Source organism: Callorhinus ursinus, unplaced genomic scaffold (assembly GCF_003265705.2).
Source record: "Callorhinus ursinus isolate GAN/ISIS: 27379988/994484 unplaced genomic scaffold, GSC_fseal_2.0 scaffold5, whole genome shotgun sequence".
Taxonomy (NCBI): domain Eukaryota; kingdom Metazoa; phylum Chordata; class Mammalia; order Carnivora; family Otariidae; genus Callorhinus; species Callorhinus ursinus.
Genome location: NW_027397067.1, coordinates 61,833,913 through 61,857,205, shown reverse-complemented (window position 1 = coordinate 61,857,205; position 23,293 = coordinate 61,833,913). Strand labels below are relative to the sequence as shown.

General features: G+C 42.3%; 1 protein-coding gene across 6 annotated transcripts in view; it reads left to right on the top strand.

Annotated features, from left to right (window-relative positions):
• SAMD12 (sterile alpha motif domain containing 12) overlaps positions 1-22,877 on the top strand; it is a 378,670-nt gene extending 355,793 nt beyond the window's left edge. For 3 of the 6 annotated variants that reach the window (XM_073893138.1, XM_025871514.2, XM_073893135.1), the window contains one exon: positions 13,930-17,662. Coding sequence is in view for 3 of the 6 variants with exons in the window: in XM_025871514.2 (XP_025727299.1) it covers positions 13,930-13,952 (23 nt within the window). In the remaining 3 variants the exon portion in view is untranslated. Of the gene's footprint in view, positions 1-13,929; positions 17,663-18,043; positions 21,434-22,225 lie in introns of those variants that run through there. The other 3 variants (XR_012378308.1, XM_073893137.1, XM_073893141.1) reach the window with 3 other exon arrangements.
• Positions 22,878-23,293: the final 416 nt, after the last annotated feature.

The window sequence follows — 23,293 nt, the reverse complement described above, 5'->3', positions numbered from 1 at the left end:
GCCGGAGGCAGACGCTTAACCATCTGAGCTACCCAGGCGCCCCCCACTGAACCGAAACTTCCTTAAGGAGATGGCAGTGGGAGCCAGAGTACCCGCTTGCAGCCCGGCTCCATCAAGTATTAGCAGGGTGACCCACACTCTGGGGGCCTTCGTTTGCTGGGTTTCAAAGTGTAGCTGATAATCCTATCTATCTCAAAGCTGTTAGAAGGCTTAAAGGAAATGAGTCACAGAAACCCCATGGGAACGGTAGTTCTTGGCACATAAGGGTTCCACAACTGTTAGCTATTACTATTCCTTCTTGTCTGTGTACCTTGGTTTCCTCATCCAAACTGAGATCATAATACCCGTCCCAGCCCATTTCTTCTAGACCCTGACAGAATAAACTGCAACTAAATGTGTGAAAGCAACTTGGAAGTTGAGTGCTGTGTAGTGGCGAGGTGGTGGAAGGGCTGATAATTACCATAGCCTTGGCTGAAAGGTAATCCCAGGGGCAGGAAGGTAAGGAGCTTGTGTCTCTCCAGGCTGTCTGCTCCAGGTGCGTTTTGTAAATGGCCCCTCTCGATGCAGTATGCCAAAATGAAGGCCTGAGCATTCGACTGGTCCAAGATGACATAAAGATGAGAACAGGAAAAATTTACTAAGCAAGAAATAAATAAGGTTTAAGCCCTGAAGCCTCGCAAGTGGTGTAATTTCAAACATCATAGTCTTGGACATCTGGGCTCTATTACCTGAAATCCCATTAAACCTCCAGTTTCATAATTCTGTGTAGAACCTGGTAAATTGCAAGATCCTGCTGATGGCCACCAGCCAATTCAAGCAATTAATCACAAGGGTACCCGAGCAGGTTTGCAACTTATGCCAAGTGGCTTCTTTAAGTGGAAACTGTGTACACAAAAGAAATAGCCCAATCCATGCAGGTTTGTAGCTCTGTCAACACAGAGAAATTATCTGTTATCATTAAGACATCCAAGCCTCATAACTTTTTCCTCAATGGAAATTAGTACTCACTAGCCCAGGGAAGATCCCCCGACCTTGTTAGCTGTTATATAGGCTGTAACCTGCTGAGAGCTGACAAATCCAGTTTAGACAAAACTAAACCCTACTGTTTCCCCACCCTCAGCATTTTCTAATTTGGAGGAACTCAACTTGACCTGAGCTCTTTTTTCTTTTGAACTTTTCTAGACTATATGGACTATTTGCATGTGCTCCGGTGTTCCAGGCCAAAGGTCCAAAACCCAAAATTAAGAAATAACCTGGGGAACCTATATTCAGAATCATGCTAGGCATACCCACGGTGAAAGGGCCTATATCAAAAGAATTATTTCTTATAAGACTTGTTGCTTGGTGTTGCCAACTCAAAAGGGTTTATGTAAATGAGATAATCGGCACTTCAGAATGTTTATAAAGTCTTTCCTAATTACACTATTTTGTTTATAGAATGATTCTGGGAAAATGATGGAGAACAGAGGGGAAACTTGAGCCCTTGCTACAGAAAGCAGGAAGGGGAGGTGGGGATCAGAATAAATTTACAATATGGGTGAAGGGATCTGTGGTTTCACCTAGTGTTTTTAGTTTTTTTTCTTTCTGAAATTTTTACTAAATCTCTGTCTGTTTTCCACACTACAAAGCTGCTTTCCAATATGGTAGCCACCAAGCACATGTGATCATGGCACCTACTGCATGGAGCACTGTTAGACGAAAACAATGAATCGTAGATCACTACATCAAAAACTAATGATGTATTTTATGGTGACTAACATAACATAACATAATAAAATAAAATATTTTAAAAAGTACTAAAAAATAATTAAAAATTAAAAAAATAAATTTAAATGAATTAAAATGAAATAAAATTTAAAATTAGTTTCCTCCAGGTGCTAGCCACATGTCAAGTGCTCAGTAGCCACATGTGGCTAATGGCCACCATATTGGAAAAGCAGACATAGACCATCCCCATCGTTGCAGAAAGCTCCACTGGGCTGAGCTGCTCTAGATTAAGAACTCGATGGCCTTGCTACTCACAGTGTGGTCCACAGACCAGCAGTACCGGTATTGCCTGAGAGCTTGTTAGACCTGCATGATCGGCATTTTAACAAGATACCCAGGTGACTCATATGCACATTAAAATTTGAGAAGTACTGTTGTAAAATACCCTTCCACTCTAAGATTCTGTATGGTGAAATCCATCATCGTTATCAGCATTACATGTTAATATTTATTTAGCTTGTATGGCATTAATTCAAAAAGACACTTTTGCCCCTTGAGACTTGGCATGCGAAAGGAGGAATACTAAGTATACCTTGTATACTCCTTTAAAAGTGTGCTTTTCTTTTTCTCTTGGAAAAGCTGCAGGATCTGGAGAATTTTTTTTAAACATTTTTTTTAAAGATTTTATTTATTTATTTGACAGAGAGAGACAGAGCGAGAGAGGGAAACACAAGCAGGGGGAGTGGGAGAGGGAGAAGCAGGCTTCCCGCCGAGCGGGGAGCCCGATGCGGGGCTCGATCCCAGGCCCCCGGGATCATGACCCGAGCCGAAGGCAGACGCCTAACGACTGAGCCACCCAGGTGCCCCTGGAGAATTTTTTTGAATATGTTTTTTCTGAAGAAGTGAATCTTCAGCATTTTTCCAATGAAGAAGCTATTGGATTGGTCAACAGAGAAGCCTTTGAGATTAAAATAAGATTAAATAGACAAAGAGGGAAATAGATGAACTTCAAAAAAAAAAAAAAGAAGAAGGAAAAGGAACTTGACTTACTCAGTTGACAAACACAAAGGACACCCTTCTTTGGGAGTGAGTGAGGTGCGAAGCAGAAGCAATGGGAGAAATTAGGAAGCAGCCCTCAGAATATAATCTGCCAGCTGGTCCTGCCATTGTGGAGATGGAGGGGAATTTCAATGGCAACTTGGATCGAACTTCAAGGCATATTTTCGTGCTCTTGCATGAGATTCATTGCCGTTTGTGCAAGTGAACAGAGTTTTCTTCTGGAAGGTTCTGTGGGCTTTTAGAGTGGCTGTTGGAATTTAATGACTTGAAATGCTTACCTCTGTCCAGTGCAAAGAATGGAATCACTGGGTTACCTCCTACTAATTGGCTATACAAATGCATCCCTGTGAGAGCATCTGGCCTGATGATACTTTCTCCCAGAAAGGCATCAAATCATAACCCTGTGGTGAAGATGGCAGCCACTGTTGTCAGCAGTTCTAGTTCCAAACAGCCATAAAGCTGAGGGAGGTTTTGCCATGTTCCTGGGGAAACCAGGCCCTGAGAGGTGTCCTGGATTATCACAGAGAATTTATGGAGTTCAGATGCTTATATATACTGAAATTTCTTTTTCTTAAGATTTTACTTATTTATTTGACAGAGAGAAAGAAAGAGGGAGAGAGAGCACAAGCAAGGGGAGCAGCAGAGGGAGAGGGAGAAGCAGGTTGCCCACTGAGCAGGGAGCCCGATGCAGGGCTCATCCCATCCCAGAACCCTGGGATCATGACCTGAGCCAAAGGCAGACCCTTAACTGACTGAGCCATCCAGGCGCCCCTATACTGAAATTTCTAAACCAGCCCTCATTGGAGAACAATACTATGGCTCCCAAACAAATTCTGCCCCTACTTTAAGTAACTACTCACCCTACTCATGTGGCTTAGATATTGCATGCATTCAACAAACATTTCGAGAGCCCCTTTGATATTCTAGGCATTCTTCCATATACTGCAGAAGGAGAAGACATATTCTTTGCCTGAAGAAGCTTGGGGTCAGGAACAGGGGTGCTTAGAGAGTGGTCCTAGCAACATCAGTGTCCCTGGAAGCTTGTTAGAAATGCACATTCACAGACACACTCCAGACCTATCGAATCAGCTTCTTTCCATGTGGGGCTCAAAATCTATGCCTTACCAAGCTCTCCAGGGGATTTCTAAGCAGACTAAAATGTGACAAGCATTTGTTTATAGACAGACACATCATCAGGTGATTCTAATACAGTATGATAAGTACAATGATACAGATATGAAACTCCACCACCCCCGAAGCCCCCAAGGCAATGTTGGGCATTTTAGTAAATACTCAATGGAATAAATGTTGCTTGCTTGCTTGATGCATGAATCAACCCGTACAAACAAAACAATACTGGGATGGTAGAGCATGCCTACGTTTCCAGGACTTTGAGTGGGCTGAATGGCTTGTTCAGGCCTCATGGCTCTTGTCTTGTCCCATTCTAAACTCCGATATTTGGATCACTGCACTGGATTCTATCCAGGATGCTTGGTATTTTGTTACGTGAACCGAACAAGACTGTAAGCCAAATTTCCCCACAGTCTACATACTTTTCTCTGTCTGAAGGACAAGTAACTACTCTTCAGATACTGGGGAAAAGACAGCAGCGCTGCCATGGACTTGTGAGAATCACATAGAGGTTTGTAGACCTCCCCCTGGACATTCTGAATCCATGGAAATGGGGGGAGAGGCTGGACAAAATTAAAATTTTAAGAAGCTCCTTAAGATGAATCCAATGCAGTCAAGTTTGAGAACCTGTGGCCAAAATGCCAGAGTTCCTAAACCCTGAAATCCAGAGACTCAATCTAACCCACAGGAACCAGAGTTGAATTCTGTAACATTTTGAGCCTCATAATGTAGACCAGCAGCTTTACTTGTAGCAGAACAGTAAGGGAACAAATACAGTGTCTTTGTTTTCTTTCCTTGGCTGAGGAGGAGAGGGACAGCTTGCAGACAAGTGCATTCTTTCTGTCACTCACTCTGTGTGTGTGTATGTGTGTGTGTGGTGATCCACCTTCATCTCTTGGGCCTCCTAAAACCCCAGAGAGAGGTGACAGTCCAAGCCAATGAGGACTGCAAAGCCAACTGCAGAAAGACTCCTCTTTTGGTATTGGAGCCAATCATATTCTAATTGAAACAATAAAATCGAGGGCTGAGGAGGTGGGGGATGGAGGCCAAGGCCTTCTTACCCCATCTAAGTAAAAATGCTTGCCTGAAAATCTTCCCCTGGGGCTTTGGGACTACACAGTTCCTGCTTAGCACTTCCAGAATCAACACTCCCCTGACATGTCATAACCAGATCAAGGGTCATAGTCTAACACACAGCCTGTGTTCGCTCATTTCTCTCCAAGCCTAACTTCCTTCATCTGTGGAGTGAAGTCACAGTATCTACCTGCTGGAGTTGCTACACAATGGATGCAGGTTCTTAGCACGATGCTAGGCATGTGTAAGTAGCTGGTTAACAACAGTGCTTACTGTTATGATCGTTGTGTCTACACACTCTGTGTTAGTGTTCTCCAGAGAAGGAGAACCAATAAGAGATCTTGGTTCTTCAATAGGAGATATATCAATCTATCTATATCTACCAATCTCTCTAGTTATTGAGAGACAGACAAATCTATTTAGAGAGAGAAAGTGCACATGGGGGAGAGAGGTGTTGGGTGGATGGATGGATGGATGGATAGATAGATAGATAGATAGATAGATAGATAGATAGATAGATAGATAGATAATAGATAAAGGAGTTGTTATAAGGAATTGGCTCACGCAATTATGGAGGCTGAGAAGTCCCAAGATCTGCGAGCTGGACACCCAGGAAAGCTGATGGTGTAAGTTATAGTCCAAGTCTGACTCTGAGTCTGAAGTCAAAACATCAGTGTCCCAACTCAAAGATGGAAAGACAGGCACAGAGAGTGAATACTCCATTACTTGGCTTTTTTTTTTTTTAAGAATTTTTTTTTTTTTTAATTCCAGTATAGTTAACAGTGTTATATTAGTTTCAGGTGTACAATATAGTGATTCAGCAGTTCTATACATGACTCGGTGCTCATCAGGATAAGTGTACTCTTAATCCCCTTCATCTATTTCACACACACACCCCCCATAATCATCTGTAGAGTCTGTTCTTTGGTTTGTCTCTTTTTTCTTAATTTGTTTTGTTTCTTAAATTCTACATATGAGTGAAATCATATGGTATTTGTCTTCCTCTGACTGACTTATTCACTTAGCATTATCCTCCTTAGATCCATCCATGTTGTTGGAAATGGCAAGATCTCATTCTTTTTCACGACTGAGCTTTACTCAGCCTTTTGTTCTCCTCAGGCCTTGAACTGATTGGATGGGGACCACCCACATATTAGGAAGAGCAATCTACTGTACTCAGTCCGCTGATTCATATGTTAATCTCATCCTGAAACACCCTCAACAGAACACACCCAAAATAATGTTTAACCAGATATCAGGGCACCCTGTGGCCCCATGGGGTTGACACCTACAGCATCCCTAGAGTTTCCAGGTTACTAGGGTTTATGAGAAGTTACAAGCTAGTTTGTATGCATCATCTGTTTTCTCACCCATAACCCAAGTCCTCTGCCAGCCTGATACTCATTTTGCCCAAGATTCGGACCTCGATTTTCATGCGGCTGGGGGGGGTAGAGTTAATTTCTTAATCATCCTCTCAGGGGGCAAAGACTCCCCAAACTATCAGGGGTGGGGGAGAAGGCAGTAGCAGAAAGAAAACCAGTGCAACTGAGAAGGTATATGAGCTTTCCCACCAAAGGGCTGGTGGCAGAGCTGAGCTTTCTTAAAACCTAAATCCCCCTTTGGCCTTTTCCCCCCTAACTTCTCCCCTACATGCTTACTAATTAATTGAGCATACCTGTTTAAATCATCCAATCTTGATTCTTCTAATGGTATGCCTGCAAGGGTTCTAAAAGTTAGAAATGATTTAGTATTAGAGGTTTTGATTACACTGAATATAAAATTAAATAAAATGAGCAAATGATGAATAGAAGGAGTGAGGTTTGAACTCAGCCTTACATCCTGTGCACACAGGAGGCACACTTAAGTTGGTTTTTATCTTGGCCTATTTTGGGAGTGATATATTTGGCTCACAACCAGGAAGAGAAGATAAACAAGGACCTGTATCCTCTAAACCAACCTCAGCACTATTGACATTTTGGGCTGGATAATTCTTTAATGGGGATGGGCAGGCGGGGGGAGGTCTGTCCTAAGGCAATTCTAGGATGTTTAGGAGGGTCTCTGGCCTCTACCCACCAGATGCAGTAGTTATCCCCCTAGTTGTGACAACCACAAGTGTCTCTTGACAGTGCAGATGTCCCTTTGGAGGGTAGGATGGGTTGCACCCAGTTGAGAATTACTGCTCTAAACCTAGGAAAGATTTCAGACTGTTAAATAGGAATGCACTAGCTTTCTCTAGGTCAAACCTCTATGGCACTTCATGTATAGGATTCATGTTTGATGAGCATTCTTTTACACAAACACAGCTACTTTTCTTTCTCTCCTGCATTCCTGTTGGGAGTTAAGGAATTTGCTTTCTTACTGAGTCAGGAAAGCATTGTGGTGAGAACAGATCTGGGTTCTAGTCTCAGCCCTATGCCTTCCTAGCATTATGACTGTGAGGAGTTAATGAACCTGCCCTCATTTTTTCCAGGTGTGTTAAGAAGATCTTATAATTCAGGCCTCAAAGGTGGTGGTAAAGATCCAATGAGTGACTGCCTGTAGAACTTTAGTCGGCCCATTGTAGCTGTGCTCAACAAATGTTAGTTCTGCTAATTATTGGCCATTATCTAGGGGCGAATGTGGATCTCCCTCCTTTGGAATGTGCCTCTCACACCTAACACACATCAAAATGCAATTCAGGTCCACCCCAAAGTCCTCTCACCTGAGTCACATAAAAGATACTTTCAGGTAGAGGATATGACCCTTTTATTTATTTATTTGTTTGCCTATTTTATGGCTCCTCCTCTTGAGTGGAAGACACTAGACAACCCTTTTAAGAAATGGTCTTAACTTCTTTCCTTCAGCCCTTGAGAGGTAAGGCTTGCCTGTACGCAGTATCTTTTCTTCCTCCCGAAAGAAACCAATCCCATCAGCCTCCTGCTGCTGGAGTAGGGAAAGGTGGGGCTGGATACACTCAGTCCCAGATCTGTTCTTGAATCCTCTGCCAAGCTGGCCATTGCCTCTCAGCCCCCTTCCTGCCTTTGAAGTGAAATCTCCTTATCATAGAACTGTCTGTCAATGTCTGCACTAATTTAGGGGAGAGTGGAAGGCAGGGTGTGTTGACTGTGGTATTGGCAGGCGAGAAGAGTGTTATCCTTCTGGAGGGGACAAGGGTTTGACCCCTGGGCATGGTGTTTCTTTTTCCTGGCCCCCAGCTGTGACATTGGAACATTGCCCTATTTGTATTTCTTGTTTCTCTAAGGAATTTTGGGAATGTGTGGTAATAATAATAATAAATAGTAGCCATCACTCAGCAGATATTTACTATTTGCCAAAACACCACACAAAATGTTTTTTCTATGAGCCCATTTTATCATTTCCAGCAACCCAGTAAGGTGAGGATTCTGATCATTTTAAAGGTGAAGAGATTGAGGGTTGGACAAATCCATGTTTTCAACGTCAATATGGCTGGTAAATGGTGAGCCTGGGATATCAACCCAGATCTGCCTGATTCCAGAGCCCATGCTCTTAATCACTGGACTCAAATGTTTCTCTACTCATCCCAGGCTCTGGAGCCACTGGACTTAGGAGGTGATTAGTTCCCAAAATGCCTGAATAGTAATGTTGACCCATCAAACAGAGATCTGAGAAAGAGCCCTTTACTATGTGTTAGCTGCAAATCCATACATAGCCAGCACTGGCATGCACACATGTCTTTAGTCCTCAGATGGCAAGAAAGGAATTGAAGCAATCCCCCTGTCCATTATGCAGACCTGAGCTACAGGATTAAATCTTCTATAAAATTAGACATTGAAATAAGCCAAAAAGAACAAAAAGAAAAGAAAAAAATAACTCTTCTTCTCCAACATCGTTCCTTTCTTCATTAATTTCACTATTCATTTAGCACTTTCTATACATCTGCCACTTTGCACTAGGAAGACACACGCTCCAAAGACATGGCATCAAAAAATTTAGGAGAAAGGGATACATTAAAATAGTGTTCCTGGTGGGTTTGGTGGTAAAGGTTTCAGATGCCATGCTGGCTGATGGGGTGGGGGGGGGGGTTGTTGTCAGCTACACCTAGGGGAAAGAAGGCTTCATGAAGAATGCAACACGTAAGGTGGTCCAGAAAATGGAGGGGTAGGTGTTCACTAGCGTTAGAGGGTGTGCAAAGAAGGTGTCCTAGGCAGGAAGAAATGTTGAGCAAAGGCTGTGAACAAGTCAGTGTATATAAGGAGCTGGAAGGAATCCGGGATGGAACCCAAAAAGTGCACCCATTTCTCCCTTTAAAGAGCCAGAGCCATCAAATTCGACCTGCCACTTTGCGTGTTGACCTCAGGTAGCTTTTCTATACCTGAAGACGTAATTCCAGTTGCAGGTAACAGAACTCTTGAGCAAAGAGAGGACAGCAGAGCTCATCTTTGTACCTCTGTGTTAGGAAGACAGTGGTTCAAGCCTTACCCTAGGCAAACACCTTGCACATACAACGTGGGTAAGCAGAGGGCTCTTGCTCCCACCTAAAGCCCAGCTCAGTGTGGTGACACATTCAGATGAAAGACAACTAACCATAACAGTATCAAAGAGCAATGAATTCTTTACTGATTCCATGGAAAGATGGTCAAGGGGGCATTGTGCCATAGCACGCTCTTCTCGTTGGCCAGCCCTTTTCCGAAGGCCAGACTCGTGCTGCACCTCGTCACTCTGAGTCCCCTGTGTCACTCCTGAAACCCCCACTTTGTCTCTCTGTGGCCTCTACTACTGTGTGTATTGATGTAGGAGTAGCCCTCTGTTCTTCCTATCATCTCTGTCTTTGTCATATAAATAATTAAGTCTTCAATTTTCTTCCATGCCCAGCAGGGCCCTTTATTGTGCTGTACGGGCTTATGGATAAACACAGAATCCTACTTAGGAGAGAGGAGAATGGGAAAAGCTCTGAATATTTCTACCTTACATATGTGTCCCTGTCACCCCTTCATGTCACTAGAATGGGAAATACCTAAGTCTGAGTCAGATTTGATCCTTACAAGCTGTGTAACCTTGGGTGAGTAATACCTCTGGGCCTTAATTTCCTATTCTATAAAATGGGACTATGCCTACCTATCCTAAGAAGTGTACAGGGGAACCACAGGTGAAAGAACTCTGAAATACAGTGGGCTCCTCTTATGTTCATGTACGGTTATTATAGCCTGAAACTAGACACATCCACTTTCCGTCAACTGTTAGAGGTTCATGTGGAAAACATGGTTATTTGGAAAAGTAACAACTATGATAAGCCTAGTTATCAACTCCTGATTCAGGATCCAATGTATAGAGATCCAATATAATGAATTAGAGTTCACTATTATCATTATTCACTTTTATTTTATGGTTATTCTTAAAAATACTTTTCTAAGGTCACATATTTTACCAGAGCTGATTTTTTTTTATTAGTTTCAGAGGTAGTTTAGTGATTCATCAGTTGCATATAATACCCAGTGCTCATTACATCATATGCCCTCCTTAATGTCCATCACCAAGTTACCCCATCCCTCAACCTGCCCCCCTCCAGCCACCCTCAGTTTGTTTCCTAGAGTTAAGAGTCTCTTATGGTTTGTCTCCCTCTCTGATTTTGTCTTATTTTATTTTTCCATCCCTTCCCCTATGTTCATCTGTTTTGTGTCTTAAATTCCACATAGGAGTGAAATCATATATTTCTCTTTCTCTGACTTATTTTGCCCAACATAATACCCTCTATTTCCATCCACATCTTTGCAAATGGCAAGATTTCATTCTTTTTGATGGCTGAGTAATATTCCATTGTGTATATATACCACATCTTCTTTAACCATTCATTTGTCAATGGACATCTTGGGCTCTTTCCATAGTTTAGCTGCTGTGGACATTGCTGCTATAAACACTGGGGTGCGGGTACCCCTTTGAATCACTATATTTGTATCCTTTGGATAAATGCCTAGTAGTGAAATTGCTGGGTCATAGGGTAGCTCTATTTTTAAGGAACCTCCATACTGTTTTCCAAGGTGGCTGTACCAGTTTGCATTCCCACCAACAGTGTAAGAGCGTTCACCTTTCTCCACATCCTCACCAACATCTGTTGTTTCCTGAGTTGTTAATTTTAGCCATTCTGCCAGTATGAGGTGGTATCTCATTGTGGTTTTTGATTTGTATTTCCCTGATGCCAAGTGATGTTGAGAATTTTTTCATGTGTCTATTGGCCATTTGTATGTCTTCTTTGGAGAAACGTCTGTTCATGTCTTCTGCCCATTTCTTGACTCGATTATTTGTTTTTTGGGTGTTGAGTTTGATAAGTTGTTTATGAATTTTGGATACTAGCCCTTTATCTGATAAGACATTTGCAAATATCTTCTCCCATTCTGTCAGTTGTCTTTTAGTTTTATCGACTGTTTTTTTGCTGTGCAAAAGCTTTTTATCTTGATGACGTCCCAATAGTTCGTTTTTGCTTTTGTTTCCCTTGCTTTTGAAGACATGTCTAGGAAGAAGTTGCTGCAGCCGAGGTCAAAGAGGTTGCTACCTGTGTTCTCCTCTACTGTTTTGATGGTTTCTTGTCTCAAATTTAGGTCTTTCATTCATTTTGAGCTTATTTTTGTGTATGGTATAAGAAATTGGTCCAGTTTCATTCTTCTGCATGTCACTATCCAATTTTCCCAACACCATTTGTTGAAAAGACTTTTTCCATTGGATATTCTTTTTTTTTTTTGCTATTTCTATTTTTTTATTTTTTTGAATTATATTTTTTATTTTTTTATTATTATTGTTATGTTAATCACCATACATTACATCATTAGTTTTTGATGTAGTGTTCCATGATTCATTGTTTGCATATAACACCCAGTGCTCCGTGCAGAACGTGCCCTCTTTAATACCCATCACCAGGCTAACCCATCCTCCACCCCCCCTCCCCTCTAGAGCCCTCAGTTTGTTTTTCAGAGTCCATTGTCTCTCATGGTTCATCAGAGGGGGAGATGAACCATTGGATATTCTTTCCTGCTTTGTCGAAGATTAGTTGACCATAGAGTTGAGGGTCCATTTCTGGGTTCTCTATTCCAGGGCTGATTTTAGCAAAAGTCCCAAAAGGATGCTATACTGTGTCTGGTTCCCAGAAATCCATGTGGATCTTCTGGGCTGCACTGTTCCCTTGCAGGTTGACCTGGATAGAACATTTATATTCATGTTAGTTTCTATTCCCCCTTCAATATTACTGGAGTGTTATCTCTTAATGGGACTGCAAAATAGTTATTTTTGAAGTAGTATTAGTATGGATGCTTTGGTTAGTCAGTGCTCATTGGTCACATCTGCATTCTTGTGAACCTAATTTTTGTGGCTTTGCAAAATATTTAAGACAACAATAATAAAAATCCTGCCATATCATTTCACTTAGAGTTCTTTTCTATGCATATGTGTAAGTTTTACATTGTGGTATATCATAACTGTTTACCACATAGCTACATAATCTTCATAATTATTACTTCAATAGCCACATTGGCATCCATCTTGTTAATGCGCCATCATTTACTTAACCTACATTTTCAACAGTGGGAGACTCTTTTTCCAGTTTTCCCACTATTACAAATAACCTCTGGGTTATATATTTGTGCATATAGTTTCTCTCGGTTTTTTTTAAGATTATTTCCTTAGGATACACTCCTTGAATGGAAACAGTGAGTCAAAGAATGTGAATTTTTTTTTTAAGATTTTATTTATTTATTTGAGAGAGAGAATGAGAGATAGAGAGCATGAGAGGGAAGAGGGTCAGAGGGAGAAGCAGACTCCCTGCTCAGCAGGGAGCCCGATGTGGGACTCGATCCTGAGACTCCAGGATCATGACCTGAGCCGAAGGCAGTCGCTTAACCAACTGAGCCACCCAGGCACCCAAAGAATGTAAATTTTTAATAGTTTTTAAATAAATTGACATTATTTTTCCAGTTTACAATGCCATCAGCAATATATTAGTATTCTACTTTCATTACAACCTTATCAGTGGTAGTAGTATTTTATATTTAGTATGCTTAAATAGTACCTTACTTTTGTTTTTGCATTTTCTCCAAAATCGTAAGTTTTAATCAACCATTCACTTATAAATTTTGCATTCTCTCATATTTTGAAAAGCCTAGGTAGTTTTTTTTCTTTTTTTAACATCAAGAACTCTTAGCTATCTTAGTCTCCCATTGCCAGATAGTTTTGTGTATTAAATAAAGCTAATGTTGATATTTTTCTAAAACATTCAGTGGCACTCCCATATTAAGTAATAAATGAGGACCTGTATATAAGGGACTGTAGGGAGGACTCAGATAAAATAATAGGAAAATTATAAAATAAAGAGTTACAAAACCCAGGAAGACATATCTGTACCAGCATTCCCAAAGTCAAAAGCGAGGTTGCAATGCAGGTAGTTCAATCTCTGGTCAGACTTTGAAGACTTTCTCTGTCCCTGACCTGCTCCTCACTCAGCCAGTCTCACTTTTCAACTAGAAAACTCAGGAGCTCCAGCCATACTGCTTCCAACATTTCCTTCTAAGTTTTATCCCAGGAAAGCTGCCTGATAAATAAAACCACCACTGTCTCTCTCTCTCTCTCTCTCACACACACACACACACACACACACACGCCTTCATACCAGATCAGGTAAATACATGAAACTCCATAATGTAGGAAATGGTTTCCTGAATCACAGACCAGTGAGGGATGAATGCCCGTTCCAGAGATCTGATTTTGCCCTGCCTTCCAGGCAACTTCGCCAGTCCCTGCGATGGATGTCTTCCATGCTCTGCCAAATGGTGGAAGGACATTCCAAGAATACAAACCACCATAAACCTGTCCTGGGGTTGAGTAACTTTATCCCTGTTGGGGATTTCTCTTTGACCTGAGGATGTCAGAGTTCGTTTGAGTAGGATAATGGCTACATACCAGTATCTGGGAACATAAAGAAATGACTCACTGCGTTTTTCCGTTTTCCTCTTACAGCCTCAATCGAGGGTTCTCCATAAACATGGTTAGCCTTCCAAGCTGCTGTCCTGCCAGTTGATATGAACGTGGCCTGTTGCTCACAGAAAGACTAACTCATGGCACTGCCAGAAGATCTCCGTGGAGCATTGACAGAGTAACCAGATTAACTGAAAAAACACCCATTCAATCAAGATCATGGGATTTGGAAAATCTTAGTTTGCTGTGGATTTTTAAAATGAGGTGCATAATATACAGTGCCGACTTGTTCCAAGTGGTCATTGGCAGACCATTAGCTGGAAAATTGCTTCCAGTTTTCATCACTGTGCGTAACTGACGCTCCCTTAGGGGAGCTGTCTGTGCCCTTCACTAGAAGTCCTATTTTAGCATGGCAACTACTGGATTATTTTATTATGTGTGCAGATGGCATGATGTATTAGAAAAAAAATCACAGCAGTTCTGCAATCTCAGTGGAAGCGTTCATGATATTCTGCTCTGGTAGGAATGTAAACATGTCTTGATTATGTTAGTTATGATGTCTAAAGGTATTCTGTCCAACTCTTAAGCACTTTACATGAGAACACGACACCAAAACCAATCAGTACATTCAGTACACGTGGGAAAACAAGTATTCTCTCTCTTTTTTTTTTTTTTTAATAAATCTTGTCCTCTTTCTGGCTCAGACTGTCCAAGACAAACTCCACTCTTGGTATATCCCCAGTCATCTGTGGTAGATTGGTGTAAACCTGGCCACAATACTGTTAGACTTAACCTGTTGATACTTCATGCAACCAGCTGGATTTCTTGCAGTGCCAAAGGGGAGTAGAAGTGGGCTGGTGGTTGAAATATCTTAGCTCTTGGTTTCTGGTACTGGGGCACAGTTTAGCACATCCACATGCAGACAAACATAGGCAGCTTCTAGGTGGCCAGTGTACATAGTCACTCCTTCTATAGAAGAGTGTTTTCAAAGAACAAAAGGGGGTGGGTTTTCAATCAAAGACCATGGTGGGTTGAGGGTAAGGGCAGCAGAGTGCAGGTTTCCCATGTGGTCTGACTTTACAACTTTAGAAAACTTTCTAGGTCAAGTTTAAATCACAGATCTCTGAAGAGGGGAAACAGCAAGCGTCCCCCCACGAGCCTGAAGAAGGAAAAGGGCCCAATCCACACTAGGTTCCTACCTCAGTAGAGAACCTACTAGTCCCCTTTAATCCTTTCTGGGATTATATCCACAATAAATTATTTGTTTTTTACTATGTCTTACAGCAAAGCACAGTCCTGAGAAACCAGTCAACCCAGTTATTGCTTGTCTTTGGGCATTAGAGGGATATCCATATTGACTGACCCTACGTAATGCTTTAGCTTCCCCCCCACACACACTGGAAATATAAACTTGGCTGAATCAAAAATTCAGCAAATATGGCCTGGGTACCCACACTCCCAGTCTGGGCCCGACAGGTATCAGGCTTTTCTTTAAATATGCATACCAACCCTGTGACCCTGCCAGCACAAGGAAGTTTGGCATTTTAGGGGGGGTCTCCATACATGCAGTCATAGTCTGCTCTCCCCTGGGGGGGGGATCTCAAGAAATGCACAGCACATTGGAAGATGCCCCCACCTGAGATTTGGAAAGCTGATAGGGGAAGGGAAAGAAATGTGATGCAGGTGAGTCACCTCGTAGGATGACTCACCACAAACCTGTCAGGCTGTGTTGCCAAAGAAGGGGGGCTTCCAAGAGGGAACTGGGAGGAGTTTCAGTCACCACCAAGATCTGGCCTTTCGACAGGTCAGCACCAGGACCATCAGGCTCTCACAGACCATAAGTTTTTACAAATCCAGAATTAGGCGGCCAAACCCTGGCTGCCAGTGCCCCTAAAGATAACATTCCCATCTCTCCTGCCCACCTCCTGAGTTTCAGTTCCGACAGCAAGGCTTCCTTCTTCTTTGATCCTTTCTTTTATTTAGCAAGGCTTTGTTGAGCACCTACTATCTGCCAAGCATTGTGTTGGGGTAACAACAGAGTATGAGGCCGATTCACCATGCCCTTCTGAAACCATATCTCCTCCCCCACAAACGCTGCCCCCATCCCAGCTTTTCCACAATGAAAACAGAATTCAGACACCTGAATTCACCCTCGGCCAGAGTAACTTCACAAAATGCACACGGCGGCAGGCAGTTCCCTTAGCCGAGGAAGGAGACAGTGGAGGAAGAGGTAGTAGCATCAGGCCACATGTTTGCATCCTTGTGTACGGCCAACCCTTCCCGGGCCCAGACTTAGCTGGTAAGAGCTTCCCAAAACAGCTTTCAGTTGCGTTCCTGGATATTCACTCTGGTCATCTGTATTCCCTTCCTGGGGAATGACCACTGGTCATTCTGCTGGATTCTCTGAAGCTCCAGTTCTCAACGGAGTCCTGGGGACCCAGAATAGGGCCTCCGGAGTCCGTAAGAACTCCTGTCAGGAGCTGAGATACTGGGAATTAACTGGCTTATGAATTCAGGGTCATTCTAAGACTATGGCTAACCACCTTGGGAGACTGGACCCACCTTATGGTATGGATGGTCATTAAATGATGGAGGTTCATCCTTCCTTCCTTTGGCTTTCACAAAATATGTTCTGAACAATTAAATAAGTAGAGTTTCCTAGTCTTTTTTTTTTTTTTTTTTTAGTCAGAAGTGTACTGACAGATTATTAAAAGGTGATGGGCAGGAGTGGAGATGGGAAAAGGCAAATTTGAAGACCCATGAAAGAACCCAGTTGAAGATGGCATCTCTATAAATGCCTTAATTCCTGGCACACCAGGTATTTGTGTATGAGCTTCAACGTGTTTTCCAAACTGTCGACCTCATTTTGAAATCATTTGGGGGGATGGTTTTGGAAACATGGCAGCATAAAAATCTGAGCAGTCACTTGGTAAACGAGCAAAATGGAGAAATGACTTCCTTCACAGCCTTTGGGTTCTTTGTTCCGTGTTGATCCACAATTTCCCCATCTTACTTCCTGCCGTGCTGCACCCTCTTCCCAAGATGTGTGGAGGAAATTTTACCTCCCAGAAGTTCAGGAATGGCTGTGGGGAGTTTTGTTTAAGGAGGCAGCGGGAGACCAGGAGGTAAGGGATAAATATTTTGATGTCTAAGGGCTATAAACAGTTGATGCTTACCTTTTCCTTTTATTTAAACCTCTGCTACACCTTTTATTGAAAGGCTGACACCCACACTTGTGCAGGAAAGACACTCTTGGGAATGAACAGAAATCAATAATTATCAGACTCTGGGGTGCCAAGGGGATTAGCTTGTTCCAGCTTCAGAACTGAATTTAAAATGCAGAGCATCGGTGGTTCTGCTAGGGTGAAAAGCAAATCACTTCAGTAGTTTAAGACATACCTAGGGGATAGAAATCCTATAAACTTTCTCATGGGTAATGGCATCCGTTCAGACCCCTGCTCAGGCTCTATGAGCTGTGTAACTGCACATTTGACTTCTACCTCCACAATAGGGGAAGCAACCCCGAGTTCTCTCCAAAGTCACTTCTAGTTGCTCAGACAGAGGTTAACAGTCCTTAATCTGAGGGAGTTCTGCCATTTTTTAACACTCAAGGGGAAAAGGAATATCAACCGTACTGAAGAATATAAACTAAGGATAGAATCCTCTAATGGATTTACCCTGGTGTTACTTGCGAAGGTTTTCTTTGTCTGCAAATGTCACCTGATTGATTTTGGAGAGGAACAATAAAAGTCTCTCGGAAGAGAAGTTTTCAAGACCCCCTTAGCACTTCAGCTTTACCCAAACCTCCTCTTCCCTGTGCCATTAGCTGCTTCATTCTTTGTGATGTTTTCCCCTACATTCTTTAGAGTAATTTTGTTACTTGACAACTAGACTTAAAGATTGCCGTAGAATCTTTTTAAAATCTGATCTTTGAAAGTGACATAAATTATTTTATGCCTTAAAAGCTGTTTTTATTCACCTCTCCCACAACCCCCTCCACCCCACTCTTTTGCTTTTTTTTTTCTTTTAATCTCTTAACACAATTCCTTGGGTAGATTTTGAGTATTCTATAAAGAACTCAAACAGAAAAACTTAGCCATCCCCTTTTCCCCCAGCACTGACTCATAATTCCTTCTTCTGCTTGATCTTGGTTAAGGCTTGCTGCCCCAACAGCAGTGAGCTGTGGATTCCCATCTCTAGTGAGTGACCGGTCAAAACTGCTCATCCAAACAGAACCCCTGAGATTACGAGGGAGGACAGCCCGCGGCGAGATGCTTCTGCTCAGGGCACAGCTGGGGACTTGATTTCAAAGACAAAGGAGGTGATTTCTGCTCCTTTGTTTCTTTAGATCTGCATCTCATCCTGTAGCCAGAGAACTCTCTTATGAATTCTGCTTTATCAAATTGCATGATTCCTGGTGCCATTGCACAGCTTCAGGTCAGACAGAACCCCGTTCTTATTATTTTGCTCTGGTACTCTTGTGGGGAGACACTGACATTCTTCTGACGGTGAATCAGCGGTGGGAAGCGTGAGGAAAAGTTGGCCCTGTGCACACGGAGGTTATGCCACGCCTTAATAAAAAGAACAAAATAGATCCTTCCCTGGACATTCTCATGTGGGAAGGTGGCCAGAGGGATGGTATCAATGCTGGTTTTCTCCTGGCCATCATCTTGGTCCTGCCGGGAAAATTCGGGGTTGGGGTGTGGAGCACCATTTCTAAGATCTAAAAATTTTAAGATTAAATTCACCTATAAGATAAATGTAAAGGGGAAAGTGCCAGTGAAGATGGGACCAGTTTTAGACCTCCAGCCCAAGAGCACAAAGACTGACAAATGACTTCCCCAGCCCAGCAGAAAATGGGTGTAAAAAGCTTCTTAAGACTGGAGTTTTGAGTACCACGTGGGGCAATTTTACAATCTTGAAGAGCCCCAAGCATACTTACTTCAGAGCCTCCCTTCTCCAATTACATCAAGCACAAAAAGGCACCAACAACATACACCTAATAAAATTTCAAAGTAACCCTATGACTTACACCGAATTGCAGTTGACTGGTTGACATAATGTTAAGTGTTGTAGATACATTCTTTGTGATTATACAATATTCTTTGCATATTTCGGAGCCAGTGGTTCAGGGGTTTCATTTCTTTAATGGCTTGTTTTGTTGCCATTGTTGTCCCAAACCTCCAACATTTCCAGGAGCCTTAGATAGGCTCTTAAACCCAGGCCTTTTTGCCTCCAGTGCAGAGTGATAGAAACAGCCCTACTGATGTGAATGACGCGGAGACTGTTACATTAATCCAGTTGGAGATGCTAACACCCAAAACAATGAAGACACTGAAGACTCTGTTGGTTGCTTTCTGCATTGCTTAGAACCTTTTAAATGTCAGTTGTTTGGATCAAAGGATATAAACCGGCTGTACTCCATGTGGCTTTGCCCTGTTAGCACACACAGTGATCAAGTGTGGAATTCTAAGCTGGGTTGATATGCAAGAGCTCACAGATCTGTTTTGTGTGGTTGTATTTAAATCCCACCCTCCCCAAATTCTATAAAAACGTATTCAGGAGCTTTACTCTGTAAAAAAAAAAAAAAAAAAAAAAAAAAGAATTCTAAAACAAGAGATTCTTATTAGGTCATTATTTCTCCTGTGGTCCGGGAACGGATTTTGTGACATAACTCTGAAGAAATACTTGCTCGCCATTAAATGCAAGTGTCTGGTGGTTGCTGTGTTCTACAGATTGATGGTGGCCCTCTCCCATTCCACAGAGGAAGCTGGCCTGGCCTCCCCATAAAATAGCACAATGACCATGAAGACACCTTTTGAAGCTCTGGGTAGTCTCCCTATTCATGCATAATTTCAAGAATATGATTTGGACTGAGCCCTGCCATGGTCTTTGATTATGCAACCCCTGAATCAATTTGTATTCTTTATATATATGTGTGTGTGTGTGTGTGTGTGTGTGTGTGTGTGTGTGTGTGTGTACACACACACACACACATGTATTTCCAGTATTTTTTATTGACCACCATCAACTGCATTTAGTGCATTTGCATTGGCAGCTGCCCGCTGACTCAGTGGCAGCTGTGAACAGTTCCCATACCTATTTCCCATACAGGAGAGGACCGAGAATGTTTTCCCACACACCAGCTGCAGAAGTTTGGAAGTGTGTGACCAAGTTCTTTTTCACATCAACAGGCCTCTGTTTATAGGAGGTAAACTTAAAGAGAATTGGGTCAGGTTGAGAGGTGGGGAGGGGCTGGGGGAGGGCGCATAGTGGGGTTTGAACACTGGAACCTTTGTCTTTTCCATTGTAATGCAACTCTCAACTCCAATTACCAGAAAGAGAAGCATTACCCTCTTCAGTGAGTGTTGGCCACCCCCCACCCCGCTACCCGGGAGTCGTTGGGCTTCCACATGCTTAAACTCACATGTAGGCAATTCGAAGGCTCTCTGGGGCTCAGAATGGTTTATGCACCACTACCTTTCCTCAGCCAATAGAAAAATGCTATCCCTACAAGGCCATGCTTGAGGAGACCGTGGCTTGGCTAGTGAAGTTCACATTGCATTGAGCTGAATAATGTTAGGCTCTGGACTTTGCACTGAAAGTCTCAGTCATGATTGGCGCCGAAGCAACTAGTCTGCTGAAAAGCCAAGCCAGCACAAATATTTTGAAACTAATTCCACTAAAACTTTTGTGCCATTAAACCATGCTACTGTAGTTCCAATTAATCCAACTCTTTAATATCATTAGCCACTAAATTAAAGAGCTGTACCCAAAACTTTAGAAAAGATCAATATGGTAACAAAATTACATATTAGCAGTAAAATGTACCTGAGAAAAGAAAATATTGATCTACTGTGGTTTATACTTGAGTTATTCTTAGGCCTTTGTGGATCTGGCACTGCTCTGAGAAAGGGGAAGAAGAGATTTTGAATTCAAGAATACTTGGATTCAATAGAAACTGCCCATCTCTCCAGGCTTCTGCTCATCTGTCCCACCTCAGCAGATGGGGTGGTTTGCAGGCTAAAATGAGCTAAGGGAAGGTGTCCTGTACCATTAATATAAAGCAGTGACCTGGGCTTTAATTGTGAGTCCTTTCTCTTTATGATTTCCCCTCATAGCTGGTATTCCTGAGGGTCCATCCTGAGATTAGAACAGAAAGAATGATAAGAAAGTAAGAATCAACATCTTGCATACACACACAAGCTTTTTCTAATACAGGGTAACTGGTCTGCAGAGCCCGTGGCCTAGGCACCCGTGTATCTCCACTTCTCTGCCTCTAAAAGGCTTACCATTGAGCTAGCCAAGGGAGAGAGCCTCAGGTTTGGCTTAGTGCAGGGGAAAATCACCAATCCCCGGGTTGGGGAAGACGAGTGAAAGTGTGAAGCTGACAAACTGAGGGTCACGGGAAGCAGAGAGCCACATGGAACTTTGTTGACTAGCTACAGTATATTAGTATTTGTCCTAGGCAAGAAAGAAGAAGAAAAAAATCACCCCATGGGAACTGAATGGAAGACCGGTGTTCTCAGTAGGGGGTGGGGGGGGGGGGAAGCTCATGAAAAAACTGGTTCACAGTCTTACAAACACTAACAAACGTGGCTATAAAAGCACATTTCATAATACAAAAGCCTACATAGAGGGTAGAAATTTTTATAGCTTCCTTAAGTGAGTAGTTAAACCAGCAGTCTAAATTCTCTTAGTCCCCAAAGAGTGGTTAATTAAATAAGTATTTTCCTTATCCATTGCCCACATCTGTGGGGGTTTTTTTTCCCCCCTCTATGCACCCTAGAGAAACTCCCAGGACTAGGCTTAGGAGGACTCAAGCAAGTTACGTGGTAAAATCAGAGTGCCTTTTCTGTTGGATGCTCACTTTGGTTCCCTGGGTTCCCAGGGCATACAATGTTTAGAAACTTTTCTCTAAACGTAAGAATTACTGTGCACCACAATCTTGAACCAACAATTTCCACATCTTAAGCAGCTATCAACTTGCCAATTCCCTCTGGGTCTCCTTTATATTTTCTTATAATGTTTCTTTCTGTTTGGGGTTGTCGTCAAAAAGAGTTGGGGGGCATGATTCTTTTTAAATTGATAGAAATGAAACTGTACAGATTTTTGCCCCCTTGTATCCGTGAGCATGATCTCTACTGGGCTTGAAAATCTGCTTTATCATTTTGTATATTGGACTATTTTGTATTCAGCATTACTTGATTCCTTATGTGCATGGCAATGTATTAAAATGTGGGATTTCTATTACCGTGTAAAAGCATTTTGATTCTGATTTTCAACATATATCCTTAGAAAAAAATTACATTAAACTTTTTATTTCTGTTTTCTTCAGCTCATCAGCTTTGCAGAAGGAAAAGAAAAGTTAAGAGCGTTTCACTTTCTCTGTGTTAGCTAATGATGCAATTCATGGTGGAAAATTGTCCTCAATTATGCTGTGTTTCCTGGAGAAATAATATATGTGAAATGAATTGGTGGCCTCCCTCCAGCTCCCAGCACACAGAATTCCCCCAGCAACAAATCGCCCCAGCATGATTGCTGTTACTGTTGAAGGCTTTAGTGTTGAGCACAGCCAGGCAGAAGACCCAATTCTCTTCGTCTCCAGATATGGTAACACCCTGGAAAAAGATGGAACAACAGATCTTGGCCCACCAATTTGCTCTCATCCCAGAGAGTCTTAAGTGCTTGTAATAGCATGATTGATGGCATTCCCCGGCGCCTCTGGTGCCCTCTGTCTCAGGGAATGACCAACTAGAAGGTATCTGTATTTTATCAGTAGAGATACTGACCTTCACAAACAGCTGCCCAAGAGGTCTGGGGTCCGAAACTAGTTCTCCAAAACAGATGTGGCACAGCTAGCTCTGCATTTCAGCACACATCTGGATATACTCCAGTCTTGACCACGTATTGAAAGGATGCCGAACATTTTTTTCTCGAATGAAAAAAAAAAATTCACTGAACAATACAATGTACCAAATAAAAACAATAGACCATTTTACCTGCTCTAAACTACCATTTTCACCCTTCCTTTTCTCAAGGAGACATCCTAATGAGTACTTATAGCCACTGTGACTTTACCGAGTATGATGAATTGCTTCAACTTGCACCACAGAAACACTTCTTTCCCAGAAAGGAAAAGGCACTCATAAGTTGCATGATAAAGAAAGGAAACACCCATTGCCTTTTTTATTACATGTTTACTGTGAATATAGTTTTGGGGGTTTTCATCTTCCCCCACCCCCACCAAAACAGTTTTCCAAAAGTAAAACCTGTGATAATCTTTTAGGTTGGCTTACTGACTCAATGTGTCAACGTTCTAAATCTGCCTACACACCTTCTAACTCTAAAAGCACCATCTTCTGCCACTCTTAATTCACACAGATTAAGAACATGGAAAATGGGG